This window comes from Pterocles gutturalis, unplaced genomic scaffold (genome assembly GCF_000699245.1).
Source record: "Pterocles gutturalis isolate BGI_N339 unplaced genomic scaffold, ASM69924v1 scaffold20062, whole genome shotgun sequence".
In the NCBI taxonomy this organism is placed as follows: domain Eukaryota; kingdom Metazoa; phylum Chordata; class Aves; order Pterocliformes; family Pteroclidae; genus Pterocles; species Pterocles gutturalis.
This window is the reverse complement of record NW_010110685.1, coordinates 54702-71152: the sequence shown is the minus strand read 5'-3', so window position 1 is coordinate 71152 and position 16451 is coordinate 54702. Positions and strand designations below refer to the sequence as shown.

General features: G+C 40.1%; 1 protein-coding gene across 1 annotated transcript in view; it reads left to right on the top strand.

Moving 5' to 3' along the window:
• Window positions 1-270: 270 nt before the first annotated feature.
• The window catches only part of LOC104461785 (solute carrier family 35 member F1-like), a gene marked incomplete at its 3' end in the record, with an annotated part of 68206 nt that continues 52025 nt past the window's right edge, over window positions 271-16451 (top strand). The window contains exons 1-2 of the mRNA XM_010073489.1: window positions 271-386; window positions 1895-2070. Of these exons, the coding sequence (XP_010071791.1) occupies window positions 271-386; window positions 1895-2070 (292 nt within the window). The remainder of the gene's footprint in view (window positions 387-1894; window positions 2071-16451) is intronic.

Here is a 16451-nt window from a genome sequence, read left to right as displayed (position 1 = left end):
ATCGTAGTCTCAGGTGTCATCTCTGTTGAGTATGTTTATTTCCCATGGTTATGTTTCACAGTAGAGTGAGTAATGTGACAGCGGAGGCAGAAGTTGTGGAGACTTACTTGCTATGTATTCAGCAGTCTCCCGTCAAAACATGGGGTGTAGCACAATAAAGTTTGCTCTCTTACTATCTGTGTCAGGCTGTTTGTCAGTGAAGTATGTTAGCTGAATGTAACTATGCAGCCTCCTATGTCTGTTTGGTTGAATCACGCCTGACACCGAGACATGTTAGTGGGAGGACTGTTTACGAGAAAAAGGGAAACAAATCTGACACTTGAGTTTACTAGGAAAGTTGTTGCGGGAGCACAGATGCTCATCGCTGCTGAATACGAACAGCTGAGGTCAGGGAAAGCAAAGCAGCCTTGAAGCAATTTTTTTATTTTTTTTTAACCGTCTGGCAGAGGAGAACACACATGAAATATTGTTACAGGTGAGCAGAGTGCTGCCCTCCTTCCTCACCTCCCTTAGGATTGTCTAATCCCCTGTCCTCGTACCAGGCTCTAATGAGACATTGCAGAGCATGCTCCTGTCCCACCTTCCTCTCTCCTTCATGGGTTCCCCCATGGACCTATGACCCCTCTTTTCTAGGCAATGGTGACAGTGACAGCAGCAGCTGGCAGGGCTTGGACTAAATGTCTGCTTCTCATGTCCTTTCGCTCTCCCTTGCAGTCATTGTGCTCGCTCCTCTTCCAGGCCAACACTTCTGTGTTTCACGCTTTTGCGTGGAGGAGGTGTAGCTGTGGAGCAGGCTTGGTCAGCGTGGAAGTACTGACACATGGGGAACCTGGGAAACTTCTTAAGGGTACTTTAGAAATACACATATTCCTGGGGGGTATAGAAGATCCTGTGACAAGAGGAGGATTGTTTGGGCTGAGTTGGGCTGTGCAGTTAGATAATAAAGTTCTGAGAGAAGAGTAAAAGAGACAAAGATAGTTGGAAGGGAAAAGGATATCACTGAGAAGACTGAGGAAAGGATATAAAAATAATATACACTGTAAAAGGGTGGGCTTTCAGATATAGCCGTTATCTTGAGTAAAGAGGAGAAAACTATAGGAAGACAGAGAACATACACAAAAGGTGCAACTGTTGGAGACCTGTGGGGAGAGACAATGGGGAATGTTGTAATAGGGTAATGCAGAGGTGACTGGAGATCAAGCTCAAGAAAAAACAGATTAAAGCAAGAAGCCAAACTAGAAAATAGCTTTTTAAGAACCAGAAGGAGACAGGAAGGGAAAAACTGGAACCTCCTGCTCCCACCAAACAGAAGGGAAAGAAAGCAGTGACAAAGATGAAAGAAAAGATGCATGCATTCACATGGTAGATGGAAAGAATAGTTTATACAATGAAATAGAAATGAAATGAGGGGAAGGAAGTTATACAGTAAATTCATGTTGATGGTGAAACATGATAAAATCCTTCTCTGCTTTTTCTCTGTGTCTGCTAAGTCCTGGAGGAGCTGTGATTCCTGCTCTATCTGAATGATACACCTGGGTCTTTCTGTTAGGAAAGATGCTCAAAGAAAGCAGCCCTGTGTTTTGGTTGATTTAAACTTTCATTTATCCTTTGTGAAATGCGAAATGCGAAATTAAGTGGTAGAGATGTACCATCTGCTGTTGTATAATAAGTGAATAAAAGCTAGCGTGTTTGGGCAATGTTTAAGCCTGTGATAAGAGCAGAAATAATAGAAATGTTATGTTGGCAACACCCAGCAAATCCCTCCTTGACTGAAGCGTCATGTTTCTTGTTGTGTTTTAGCACTGTCGAACATGATTCCTGAAGGAGGATGAGCATTTCCTCCTTGGCAAAGGAGCTGAGTGTTTTATGTCTGTGTTTTTCTCTTTTCTTTTAGGGATCTCTTGCTGTCTGTGGCGCTTGGCCAGGTACTCTCCCTCCTTATCTGTGGCATTGGTCTCACGAGCAAGTATTTGTCAGAAGACTTCCATGCCAACACACCTGTTTTTCAGAGCTTCCTCAATTATATCCTTCTGTTCTTGGTCTACACAACAACACTAGCTGTCAGACAAGGTAAGTGCCTCTTTGAAACCATTTTGTAGAGAACAGCGAGGTTAAAGGCTTTTGCAGAACAGCAACAAGCAATATGATTTAGACACATCCCACTGACATTTGTTATGTATTTACATCACCTAGTAATGCATATTGGATGAACTGAAAAAAAAAGACTAGATCTTCATTAGCAAAGGATGAATCAGTAGATATCAAGGATACTGGTGCTACCTAAAAGCAAAAAGAAAGATGAGTACTTTTGAGTTCCTAACTGTTCTTGTGGGAATGCTCCTCTTACACTTGCCGTGCTGGCACCTCAGCCTCACATTCAGGGTTTGTTTTAGGTTTGACTACATGTCTTGCTGTGAAATATTAGTATGCATTACATCCTATGTAGGCTAAGGAGAGCTCAAATGCAAGGAAGGAAGAGTTTGCTAGTTCTAGTTGCTGATCAAGGCAGTTCAATAGTTCACCTATTGTTAGAAAAAAAACAGCAGCCAATTTTTAACCATTGGGAAGTAGGAGATGAAGGGAGGGGATTCGAGATTCTGTCTGTCTAGGGTGCTGCGTGGGCAGAGCAGCTCTATGGCCCCACTGCTGCTTTGTGACGGGGCCTGTCTAGCCAATCTGGCCTTGAAGTGAGAAATGCATTAAAATGATGCATACAGAGGGGTTGGAATTAGATGATCTTTAAGGTCCCTTCCAACCCAACCCATTCTGTGATTCTATGAAGTACACTTTGGTACTGTGTATCAAATGATCCTCTGTTTGACAATATATGTGTAATACAGGGGGTTTGTGCCTTTCCTGCCCATCCCTCCTTTCTTTGAGGTTTCATTATCTAGATGAGGTGTGGGAGGTGAATGCATTTAAGTACATTTCTCACCCACTCTTTTTTTTGTAATTGTTTTGTTTATTCACCTTCACAGAACATGTGGATTGGAAGCAAAATAAAAGAGCAAAAGTATAATGTGCTTTCCTGACTCTGCTCTCCTGACATAAGGAGGGAAGGGCTCTATGAAGGAAAAGAACTACAAAATGTATTATGCTGTGGTACCTTTATCAGCATACTGAGAGGTTCAGATTTTCTTGGACAGACGAATGTTTCTGGATTGTTCTTTGATGTTACATCTTTTAATGGTTTGGGAACAACCCTGAAGCTTAAGTTCTTCACTCATAGTACAGTCTTGTGATACAATACTATAAAATGTTCCAAAACATCAAGGACTTCATTTCAATGCAAAAAATGAACAGTCAAGAATACACCGCTGAACTCCAGCGCAAAGTGCTTGAATGTATTACAACTTAAGTTTTATAAACCGTGGTCTCCATTGACATTCTTCAGAAGCAATGAAGGCCAATCTGTGGAGCAAATGTCAGCTCTTATGTAAGGAGAGATTGCTCAGGCAGTGTTTCGCTGTCGTGGTATTAGTTTGTATAGGGGGAAACATCACCACATGCTTTGCTCTGCAAAAGGTTTAAAATGTATATTAGTACCATCCTTCTGGAGAACTGTGTTTAAAAAAATTCTTCTGAGTGTAGGATTGCCTAGAAGTTAACAAGTTCTGTCCTAGAAATGTCCTTCTCAGGCCTGATTTAGATAGTGTGGAATCCAAGTCCCTATGGCTTTTAAATAGATTCTACTTTTTTGAAAATGCTAGCTTGTGAGAGGATATACGGGCCAGCATACTGCTGTGCATTACAGGGGTTTATTTAGAATAATGTTTGACACTTGGTATATATTGACATTTCAAAAATGCTATCAAGCACTCTGTTTTACACATATAAAAACATGTATTACACTGTACTTTATTTTTATAAATAATTTTCTGACTCTGTTTGAAAATGTAGTGGTGAACTAAAGAGAGTTTGTTGGAGCTACCTGTTGTGCCAAGATAGAAATGGGAAGTGAATGGGGAAAGTGTTAGGGATATGTGAAAAATATTTTCTGGACAAGTGAGGAGGATTGGGGAAGGTGTTTGAACAGGCCTGCGGTTGAATACAGAGCATACAGAAAAACAGAGCATAACGTAAAGAGTACCAGTGGAATAGTCTGGAAAAGGAGCTGTCAAAAAAAGAAAGATGGTCAAAAAAAATCCAGAACAAAACTGGCTACAGAAGCAATGAAAGCAATGATCCACGCACTCAGCATAACATGACTGCTGGATGGTGTAGCGCTACACAGCCCCCTCATTTACTTGGCATTTAATATTGCCAAGTGATTGAGCCTGACATTGTCTTTTTGCTTGTGTATTTATTCAAATTCATTATCTGTGTTTGTTCCACTAAGGCAGTTTTTCTAGCAGCTCTAATCGTTTGGCTTCGTTAACAGATGGAAATCACATAATAATGATATTAATTTTATATGGAATGATTCTGTTTTGAGTGCTGAGAACATCAGAAGGCTCTTCTTTCAAGTGCAGTTCTCCTACTCTGTGTGCAAGATTTAAGATTCTTTAAATTATCCTCTTTCTCCTTCAGAAATCAAAACATCATAAGTTGGCTGGTAGTCAAAAATAACTTAATGTCTTTTGCTTTGCTTGCTTTCTTAATCTCTGAGTTTTTTTGTGGAAACGTACTGGCTAAGGAGGAGTCACTTGAAGTGGCCAAAAAAACCCTGTAATTCACTGTAGGACAGAAAACGATAATTTCTTGAGACATAAGGAACTCCTCTTTCTTTAGAGGCTTCTTCCAAATTTTGATTTACTGTGGATCCTCTTTGAGTTAGCCTTCCCTCAGTGTTCAATCTCTTACTCCCTGTAAACTCCCTGAGTGATACTGAAGAGGTAGAATTTGCAGTGGTCTCTGAAAATCATCTTTAGCAGAAGATTAAAGCTCCTGATTCCTGATCTCTTCTGACTAAAACTTTCTGCAGTGAATGCCCAGCTTCCAGCAGCTTAAGTTACTCCATGGGCACCAGCAGCTTCCACTGCATTTTTATATTGTGGATCAAGATTTTTTTTCAAAACTAATTTTAATTTTGCTCCTGTAGTGGGAGCAAAAATCGGGACTACCACCTTGCAGTGAATCCACATGTGATCAAACAGTGTAGGAGATGCATAAATCCTGTAGGTGCCAGAATCTCTGGGTACTTTTAAGCTTCATTCCCATGTGAAAAGGAAAAAAAAAAAAAAAAAAAAAAAAAAGAGAGAGAGAAGAAGAAGGAAAAGCTTGTCCTGTAGCTCTGAGTGGGGAACCAGTTTGACGGCAGTAAAAGTGAACTCAGCAGTTTTTAGCATTGAAGCCGTATGAGTAAGACTTTTCATCATTATTGCAATTTTGTTCTCGTGACTAGAAATAAGCAGTGATGGAAGTCTTAAAGGAGATCTGTTCTTGTGAGATTTTCATATGAGCCTTAAAATGTGGATGCTATTGAGGTAGTGGTCATGAAAAGGGAAAGGATTTGGTCAAACCAAGATTTTTCTGATACAAAGTCCAACCACCTTTTCTATCAGCTGAATTCTGAAGTTTCTGTTGAATGATGAATCTGTTATCTTGAAAACACTCTTTTATTCTGGATATTTTAATGCTAGTTTTTTGTTGTTGTTGTTGTTACATGTAAATTTAAGTTGGACGTATTATTTCTCTGAAGAAGTGAGTGCAGAGGTTCTTCATGGTTAGGAATGCACACACTCAGGCATGCATAGGTGCCAGTAGCCACTTACCCACAAATACATATCCACTAAAGCTTCTAGTCCAGTGCTCATCAATGCACTACTTCTTAGGTCCAAATATAATTCTTTAAGTTTTCCTTGTATGAGAACAATGCTATAAAATTGATGTCACTGGTGCAGCATTATAAGGCAATAAATGTCATTATGTTTTATCTGTCTGATATGCCAAAAATTTAATAGATAATAAGGACCTCCTCAGTTCTTTCTCTTGAGGTAACTTTCTCTCACGCCAGTTGTTTTCACATTGTATTTGTCAATGGTAACACCTGTGAGTTGAGATGAAGGTTTTAACACATATTATCTCAGCTCAGTCGCCTCGTTGGCAGAGGATTCTGCTTAACAAAATCTTGTCAGGACACTTCCAGGTAGTCCTTTGGGTTGTGTGTTATTAATTGAGGAAAAGAAAAGCCTTGGCTATCAGGAAGAAAAGCCTCCTAACAGTGAAATGGAGCTATGGGAAGCAGAGCTGGTGGAGATTAGTTTTAACACCTTAAAAAGCAGTAAGTGGGAAATTGTCCATAGTGGACCAGAAGGTATTAATTACTAACGGTCAACACAGGTGCAAGCATCAGCAGCTTGCCACCAAAAATAAATTACTTCTAAAAGCCACCTCTCATATGCTACAAATGAAAACAACACATCTACTAGACATCATTAAAAACGGAAAAAATATGAAACTGCTATTTTTTTGTTATTCTGGAAAACAAGAAATGAGGGAGCAGTAGAGATCTTTTGAACAGAAGGGACCCATAAAGCCTTAAGAGCCAGATTCTGTGCAAGCAGGGCTCCACATTGCAAGCTGTTCCTTTAATTTTAGTGCGACAAGTTACCAGATATTTTCAGGCCACCATTACTGAAGGCTGGCAATGATTTGCTAGTTCAGAAAAGGTTTTATGAATCTGTGTATGTCTGGATGAATTCTGCTTCTAGTCTAAGTGATGAGGTTATAGCATATGTCAATGGAAATATGGTTTTCCCTAGAGTAACTGTAATGTCTTAGATTTGGCATATAATCAGATGTGATCTGTGCCCCTGAGTCAGCTAGAGAGTCCTGTGAGACTATTAGGGACTGCAGTCCTGTTATTTAAATGCATTTCTATCTAGGATTGGTTTGCGATGTTAATGCCTCAGTCATATGTAAATTTGTGATTTATTTGCTATTCAAATATGTATCTCCATTTCCATAAATGCCCCTTCCCCCCAATATCCTTCCTACTTCCCCAAAATTGACTGAAACAGACTACTTGAAGGAAAGTAGAACACTATATTGGAGTTGCTGTTTTACTGCAGTGCTTGTCAGCTATTTATTGAATGATAGAAAGGGTAAATATCTCTTTTTTTACTCAGTGTCATTCCACTAGCAATGTTATATTAACACGTTAGTGTTATGTACTTAACTTAGGTTGATGTACCGGAATTTCTTTGATATTAACACCTTTTTTTGCCAGCTGCCCTCAAGAACATGCCTGGGAAACAAAGAGAGTATATGATTTAAGCTGATGAAACTATATTAGGTATAATGTACTTTGGACAATATGTATTATACCATTGAGATGAAATATCTTCTGGAAAGGCATCGATCCCATCAGCATTTTCAGTGAGAAGCCTTCAGAAATGTGGGACTTTCTGTTCACTGAGGATGACAGGGAGTGATTTTGATTAGAAAAGATGCATTTCATCATTGTTCAAAGTACGCTCATGCCTCTGCTGTAGAACATATTGCTCAGTTATCTCTCTAGTATCAAATGAAATCTGCACAAGTTGCAGCCAAGCAGCTTTGTGGTCCTCTTTGCCTGCGACAGAAGTTGTCCTCGGGCCCTCAAGGTGACGACGCAGCCCACACACTGGCCTGCAAACTCATGGCAGACGTTGCAAAGAGCAGGGGTGTTCCTCTTGAAGCACGGGGCAAGGCACATCAAGCTGGCCCTGCTCCTCCTGGCCCTCCCGCTGCAAGGGGCCAGGCTCACCCTGGGTTGTAAAAAAGAAAGAAACACGGCAGCGAGCGTGGCTAGGGACCAGTGAAAAATAATGACCTTCAGGTCTTTGGTATTCTCAAAGCAGCACTGTAGAGTCTCCCTGCTGTGTTGCAGTCCACAGTGTACTTTCTGCTAATTACTCTGGGCTTCTAATTAGGGATGCCAAACTGTGTAGAATATGTCTGTTATGAAAATGGTGAGCCAAACAGCCCTTTTGTCTGGGCTTTGAAGAGCCCTTTTCATATTCAGAGGGAATTCTGTACTTTAGGTGAAATGAAACTAGAATGCTGGCTATTTACAAGCATTTCAAATTCCAGGGATCTTTATTGTAACGTGCAATTTTCTCTTTTGGATAGCATGTTCACAGGAGCAAGAATTATGATGTATTACGTGTTCGGGATTTGCCTGTCACATCACGGACACCACAGCAAGCTAGCAGGAAAAAAGCAGTAGGACTAGAGCCAGATTCCTGTTCAGTCCCATTTACGTACTCATTGTGTTTGAATTTTCCCTCTATTTTCAATTGAGTTTTAAAAAGTTCCTGCCATAAAATGCTGAATGCTGCTGCTCTCTCTACTGCATGAACCTTTGTAATTTTAGTCTCTAGGTGCTTACAGTTCAGTGAGGTGTTAAACTTTTCCTGTATGTATAGCTTTCAGAGGACCTTGGGAACCTGTATGGACCTTGGGATTCTAGTCATGATAGTACTCTTTCCAGTCCAATGAAGCCTTCTTGCATTCTTCAGCCATCATACAGAAACAGATGCAATTTCAAGAGTATGATGTATTCCCCATAGGTGGTATGAAGACAGGGTAAAAAATGACAGACCACATTGCTGATACCAAGGCAGGGTTAAAACCAACAGACTTTGACCTTTCTGTCTTTTGCTTTGTTTTCTTTTTCTATTCCTAGTGGAGAGGTTGGGTGGTTTTTTTTAATCCTCAGGGTTTTTCATTGTTGGCTGTCCTTGTTACATGAACCAGCACAGAGATGCTTTTTGCTTTGGTCCTGCTGTTCCTTTCCACCCACACAAGGGACCAGGCATCTCAGGGCATCTCAGAGCTAAGTCAATTTGCATTTTCATCAGGTGCATTTTGCTTTGCCAGCTGTTTAACAACTATGAATAAACACTCACAGAGAGAAATCCTTGCCCCCAGTGTAGTAGAAATGTGTTGGCAGGTAAAGGCTAAAAAGAAACTTTGGACCTTTCTTTCTAATGTTTTCATTTCTCAGTTCCGTGCTCCTGACTGTTAGGTTAGGCACCTGCTGTCCAAACCCACAGCATGTGTCCCATGTTACAAAATGTCTATCTTTCTGTTAATCCTGGCCAAAGCAGCACAGTCTATCTTGTGTTATCGTTGCAATAAATCATATACATCCCACAGCACATACAAACTGAAAATTGGAAAGTACTGTTCCTTTAGGGTGCAGGTGGCAGCAGTTAAGCATGAATGCTGTTTCTCATGGTTTAATGGTGCAAACACTGATACATTCATGGTGACCCCAAAGCAATGAAGGACAGACCTAATCAAGCATCCATGCTGTCGCATTCTCTGTAGTGGTATCTCATGATCCCTGGTGCATCTCATTCAGTTCAGAGGTGCCTCTTGTTTTACTAGGTTGCTTTCAAAATAGCTTTGCTGCTCAAAGATGTAGCCCTTATGCCATCAGAGACAAAAGAAGCTGCAAGAGGGCATCGAGTGAAAGAACAGGAGCACCTCATTTTTTCTGTGCCTGCTGATACAGCCAAGAGGATTAAAAAAAAGGGGGAGATCTCTTACTGTCCTGTCGACATAAATGAGGAAATGAGAGGTCTTGTCCACGCAGAGAAGTGAATTTGTACTAAGGCTGCATGTGAACTGGGGGTACCTCTCCTTGTAACAAAGTCCCTGGAGGATTCAGATCAGGCAGGTCAACTCACAGATGCTCAGGTCACTCTCACTTCAGGAAGTTCAGATGTGGTCATGTTTCTGGCTGCCAGGGTTATGCCCTCAACCAGTTTCTTCTAGGAACAGCATTCAGATTTGCACCATGTTTCAAAGACTGATACATATTTTATGAGAGCAAACCTTACAGGTAGTAAGTGCACTGAGCATAAAAGGGATGCCAAGCTTTAGGCTGGCCAAAGTTCTGGGTGATGCACCATGTTTGCATCAAGATGCTGCATCATCACTGTGAGGCAATGTCTGTGCTGAATATACTACTTGAGAACAATGCAGTTTTACCCTGGAGTTAAATACACACACAGTTTAGGAGCATTTAGCCAGATGTGGCCATTCCATGCCACCAAGTCCATAAATAGAAACCACAGATGCAATAAAATGGGAAGCGATGCAGTTATTCAGCTCACAGCTGCAACATCCCAGGTAGCTAGTGGAATTTAGCAGAATCAAAAAATGATCAGTGTGGCATTTTATACTGTGATGCTTTTCTTGGTGATTCCAGCAGCTGAATCTGAGACTTGGGGCAGATCTGCAAATGCAAGCATTTATCTTTGGATCAGGATTTAGATTTTGTTGCTGAGCCTGTGAAGCTCCCTCCTTGCACACTTTTCCAGGAGCGATGCCAGCCTTTCAGACATGGTGCTATCTGAACGCAAATCTGTGAGTGCCTCTTTGAGAAGATAAACCTTGTCACTAGGGGCATGAGTGGGCGGGCTTGAGGAAGTGCAGTTTGAACACTCGTGCATCTCGCTGCTTGATTTGCATCCCCATGTGAGCAGCTGCTGTTATACATATTTCTATTTGTACCACAGATTCAGATAGGGACACAGATGTTATGGTGAAAGAATCAAAGCTTTTGAGTGTGTGGAAGGCCAGGCATTGCACGATACAATCCTGGAAGTGCTCAGGTACCATGGCAGTGAGCACATACCAAGCTTTGAAATTTGGCCCACAGTATCAGAGCATTGTGCAGGGGTATATGTGGTTCTCAATAATTTTATTTGAGGGTAAAGGAGCTCCCTATCTAGCCAAGACTGGCTTACAGTATGTCAAGTAATAAATTGTGTCTTAAGGGTGTGAGCTGAATCACAAACAGTTGATTTTCTGTAGAATTAAGAGATAACTGTCCTTTGTAGCGTTAGTATATGGGTCTGACTCTTCTTACATAGATAAACATCTCAAGTGCTGTTTACAAAACCAACCATCCTTTCCCACCACAATGAGGAAAGTTAATGGTTCTGATAAAATAGTGTACCCTTGATCCTACAGCTGTAAGCAGAATGCGAGGCTTGTCTCTGCCACTTAATTCAGTATCAGTATTTGCCTGTGATTTATTGAATATTTAAACATTCATCAATTCAAGCAGCTAGCCAGGGTAGCAGAATCCACATTCAGCACACGTAGCTCCGGCGTTCGTACAGGAGATTTGAAGTGTGGTTACAAGATGATAACTGTATTGCCTGAAGCAGAGAAGTCCCACTCTGCCAGAATGGTGCTTTGTATATAATTAGTGTAAAAATTCAGAGGAATGGAGTTTATCCTTGCGATTGTCTTTCTCATTAAAAAAGAATCATAATGAAAGAACAAAGCAGTCCCTGCAGTGAATTGGATTGCCTTCCTAAGTTTTCATTAAGTCAAAGGCTCGGCAGCATCCCATTTTGCAGAGCCCAGTTGTAAACTGTACACAAGACTTGCAGCAAAGTCCCTATGAAGTTCACATCCTCTGTGAAGGTTTGGAAGTGCAGTATATTTCTCTTACATGGGAAATAGCCCACTTCTCCATTTTCTTTTTCTGATTGCATTCACTTCTGTTAACAAGATGGTACTGGGACAGAGGAAAGACCAAAGAGCGTATGTGATGCTTCAGGTAACTCACAGCAACAACTATAAAAATCTAAGTAAACTGCCTTTTCTGAAATAAGGACTATGAGACAACACGAATCAAGGGAATAAAAAGTTATACTAGTGGCAAAAAGCTCTATTTTCAACTTATTCTTCTGGCTTACACTTAATACCAAGCCATAACAACAAGCACTAATTTCCTCTTCCTTCATCTCCATTATTATCATGGTAGTCCATATAATTATTGTTACAACTAAACACGTCTTTCAGGCAAAAATATAAAAATATCCTATAAGTTTTTCCACCATTTTGTAAGCATGTTTTTTCCTTTCTATTTGGCTGAACTGTTAATCATTGGCATATGGTTACTTTCAACTCCTGTTGCAATTATGGATGGTAGTGCTATAATAATAATTGCAGCTTCATCTGAAAAATTGTTTACAACGTTAGCACTCAACATGCAAGCTGCAGTTGTGCTGTATGCTCTCCCTTCTGCTCATAAGCTGCCGAGCACAGGTGGGAGCACCGAGCCACTTCTGGAAGACACTCAGAATTCAGGGACGTGGGGACTCACCTCTTGGCTTAGGTCTCCCTTTGGCTGAAACTTTGCTTCACAAACCCTGAGGATGGTTTAGATTCGTGTCGCTACTGAGTAGAGCAGCTCAGGATCATTACTAACCTATTCTGTTATAATCTCTCCCTATAATATCTTTCCTGATTTAGCATTAAAGAGAAAAGGAGAAGGATAATGTATGCCGCCTAGCAGCCTACTCTATTTCTTGCACACATTTCCCTGATGGGAGGAGGAATCTTTGAAGGAAGGTGGAAGCTTTTGCTGACAGAAGCAGGGAGCTCTCCAAATACACAGGGGAGGGAGAGACCATGTGCGTGTCTCAGGAGGAGTGTTTATCCTTTAGTTTTCAGTAATATGACAGTGACAGTCAATTCACAGGGATATATTTGTAATTTTTACAGAAATATAGCAAATGGGGTTTCAAAGGAGAATTACACATCTGTACCTTTTCTGGGTTAAATATTCATGAACTGGTGTCTGTGGTGTCTGTGCAGCTACTAGAATATTTGTGCCATATCATTTGTCCATGCTTCTCTGATTATCTGTCTGTGATCTGATACCTGGTTCTGTTTTGGTTAATTCTAAAGGAGGCTTTAATACCCCAGGGTAGAGGTGGACTGTCACTGCTTTAGTAAGTTGGATCTGCACTAATTTTCACCATTTGCAAGTGAAGGAGTTGCATGTTCATGACCATAAATTATGATATATGCTGCTTGTTTTCATTGCTATTTGAAATCTTTTGTTTGAACATGTTCTTGAGTGTCCTCTTAAGATTTCAGCTGCTTGGTGTAAAAGAGGAACAACTAGTTAGTGCCCTTATATCCTATGTTTGGCACATAAGAGCTTTGGCTTCATTTTAAAGGACCTGTAGTGGTCTGCCCTCATGGAGTGATCCTAAGAGTTCTTCCATGCACACACGTATATAAACATGTATACAAAAAACCCTATGTATTATCAGCAGAATTTATTTTTAGTATTCTTTTATACGCCTTATCTCAAGATCCCAGTGAACTTCAAGTGTTCCTGAGCGAGGCTCTTCTCCAAGTGTGCCTCGAGGTGAATCCTGAATGCATGGATGCTGATGAGGGATCCTATGGAGTCTTTTGCAACAGCACGCTGAGGATGTATAGGGAAATTAATAATCACTGGAAGTTACTGGGCAGAAACAAGAATCTAAACTTTCCTGGACTTTTCTCCCCACACTGCAGCAGTAACACTGAAATTGCATGGATAATACTTGGGAATGCTTGTGGATCTGCAGTGTGTGATGGCCTGAGATCTGCACACTCAAAGCCACCCGCTTTTTCTCAATGAACGGGGTATTAGAAATGTGGGAATCCAGTCCCTTTTAATTCAGTGAGCATTTTGAATGCATTTGTTTCTTCCATTGTTATTTGCTTAGAAAATAAAAAATAGTCTCTCTTTATCAGAAGAATATTTCTCTGAAGTATGGAGCAAAATAAAACTGAAAGAAAGAACGTAGGGTTCTTTTTTCTTTAAAGGATACGGCACAGTGCAGAGCAGAAATGTATTGTTTCAAGGTGAGAGAATTCAAGTCAGATCTCAGAACAACCTGCCTTTAAGAAGACAAATGACTGTAGTATTTATGACAGTATTTTTTCCAATAATGACTGCTGAATACAAACTTTTTTCAAAATAGAGATCACACTCACCAGGAGCTTTTCATAATGTAGCCCATTGAGATAAATGTAAGATAAAAGGTAACACAGAAGTCTGGACATGTATACACAGCTATTTCTTGCTGTATATGTTTGTGTTTCCATTAGCAGAAATGCATCATTGTAAAGAAGAGCTCCCAGAGCATTTGTGAAAGAATTGCACCGTTACTATACCTTGATGGTGGAAACATGTCTAGCAGCGCTGACTCAGTTTGTACATGGGTTGTATGTCTCTGTTTATAAGGATTGTATCCACACCTAAAGCTGCGTAAAGATTTCGCATCTTTACAGCCCATTACTTTTTCTTTAAAGTCATCTAGATGTAAAAACAATCCTGATTTAAAAGCAAGGTGCTTGTTTCATTTGTCAGGTGGTAAAGACAGTGATAGCCCTCTCCATGGAAAAAGGAGGGAGGTCTGAAGCGTAGAGGTGCTGTGTCAATGAACTTGCACAGAAAAACTTTTCTAAGCAAAGGTGCCCAACAAGCATTTTAATAGTTGTTTGTAAGTATGTGCACCTGAAATTCTAAGTTAAAAAGTCTAATAAACACAAACTAACTGACAGAAGAAAGAAAATCACATCTTTCAAATGTAAGCAGGTATGTAAAAATCTCACAATTGCCTTCAATATCTGTTACGTACCCACCTGATGGTACAGCAGCAACTCATTCCTAATTGGAAGCTGCTTAGCGCACATTGTCAGGTTCTATCAACTTTCCTTCTCAATTTTCACAAAAGACTCGTTTTTTTAGTCCTTGTTAATATGTTTCATATTTTGTCAGTAATATGACGAAATGTCATTTCCTTATTTCTTAATATTTTGAACAGTGGAATAAAAATGGAAATTCCATGTCGACTGTCTCTGTCATATTCATTGCAGAGGCATTTCTTCTCATGAGTTTGATAAGACTTGTGTTTATTTCCATAATTTCTACTAATCCTGCATTGGTAGGGGAACAATCTATCCACTGTGAATGACAATACTGAGGGATAATCTGCTTCAGTGTATTTCTCCCAAAAGAATTATATATCACAGTATTAATATTTCCAACTGTTGCTTTTATTTTGTACTTTGAGCTCTGTTTAATATTTTAAGGATTTAATCTGTTGTGTACTGAGTAGTATTTAATGGACTTGACAGATTATTGGTTTTAGATGTAAGCAACACTGAAAAGCAGAATTTTTCATAAAAATCTGAGTTTTGAGAGAGAGTTTATTGGCAAGTCTAAAAAGCTGTGGAATGAATAAGTAGCAAGTAATAAGATCAATAGCACTGATGTTTGTCATTGCGTTTTGCAGTCTTACAAAATTTTGTGGTTTTAGGTTGGAAATAATTAGTTGTAGGAGCCAAAATTTATATCTTTAGTGATGAGTTTGAGCAAATTATTGATAGTGATTTTCCACTGAAAAATCAGCAGTTTAGCTGATATATTTATCAGTTTATCAGGCATTCAGGAATAAACCATTCCCTTTCAAGGAATTTAGTAAACTAATTTCTTATTTACAAATTATTTTTATTGCCTATAAATATTACCAACTTCAAAGCAAGGACAATAAGTGTTTTAATAGATAAAATATCAGAGCTTTAAATGATTGGGAGAAAGGGTGGGGTTTTTTTCCCACTTTCTTCCAAAATTATATTGTCTAGTGATAATCATATGATCATAAAAAGTAAAAAGATCTCCTAAATTATACTTGCAGAAAACATTGTGCCACCCAGTTAAACCATCACATCAGCTATCACCAATGGAGGTTTAACACCTCCTTCAGTTTTAAGAACTAGTATTACAAAAATATCTTTTAGAGGTAATATATAGATACAAGAAATCATCTTGCAAGGCGTTCAATTAAGTGATTTATATTTCTGTAAAAACATCCTCTCAAAGGTACCATCTGGTAGGTAAGGAAAATGTGGACATAAGAAACTGAGTTTGGTGAGGCATCAGGGAGACATGATCAGAGAAGGAAAAAAGGAACTTTCTTAGGAAAGTTGTCAGACAAGGTCAGCAAGGTGGGAAAGCTCAGGAAGCGCAAATATTTGCTCTGGGAGCTGCCCTTGCACCACAGGAGCATCGTTAACAAGAAGTTTATTTTTGTTGTATTGGGCTAAGCACCAGGCTGGTAGGTATGTGGGAGGCTTCTGTGGCGGAGCTGTACAGCCACAAACCAGGCATCCCACAGACTGTGGCCAACCTTTTCTTCTGAGTGAAGAAAACCCAAGAGTATTTCCACCAGTACTGCCCAAGTCCCTCCCCAAGACCCGCCGAGGTCATTCTTCCCCTGTAGGGGTCAAGTGTTCCCAGCACAGGAAATTGATGCTCAGTTAGCTGTATGTCACTGCGAAGAGGATTTGAAATATCACTGAAGGAACTCTGGTTTTGCTGGTTTGGGTGAGAAAAGGGCTCTGTGAGGGAACTGCTGCAGAAAGGAGATTGCAGACAAGAGCACTTAAGTGGAATAGTTCCTCAAGGACTTTTTTCTGGAGATCTGATCTCCATTTCCCTGACTCAGAATGGCACCAGAATCACAAAGCGACATTGCTCAGTGATCCTCTCTTGTAGATGTTCTGAACTGCCATTCTTTCCAGTGGTGAAATAGCCAAGAAGAACAGAAAGGATTTTGGTTCCAGTATGTAGAAACAGACATCTGATTCTGTGATGTGTCTGTGATTTACCTCTGTCAGACCCAAGAACCAGGCACAAGCTGTGATACCTT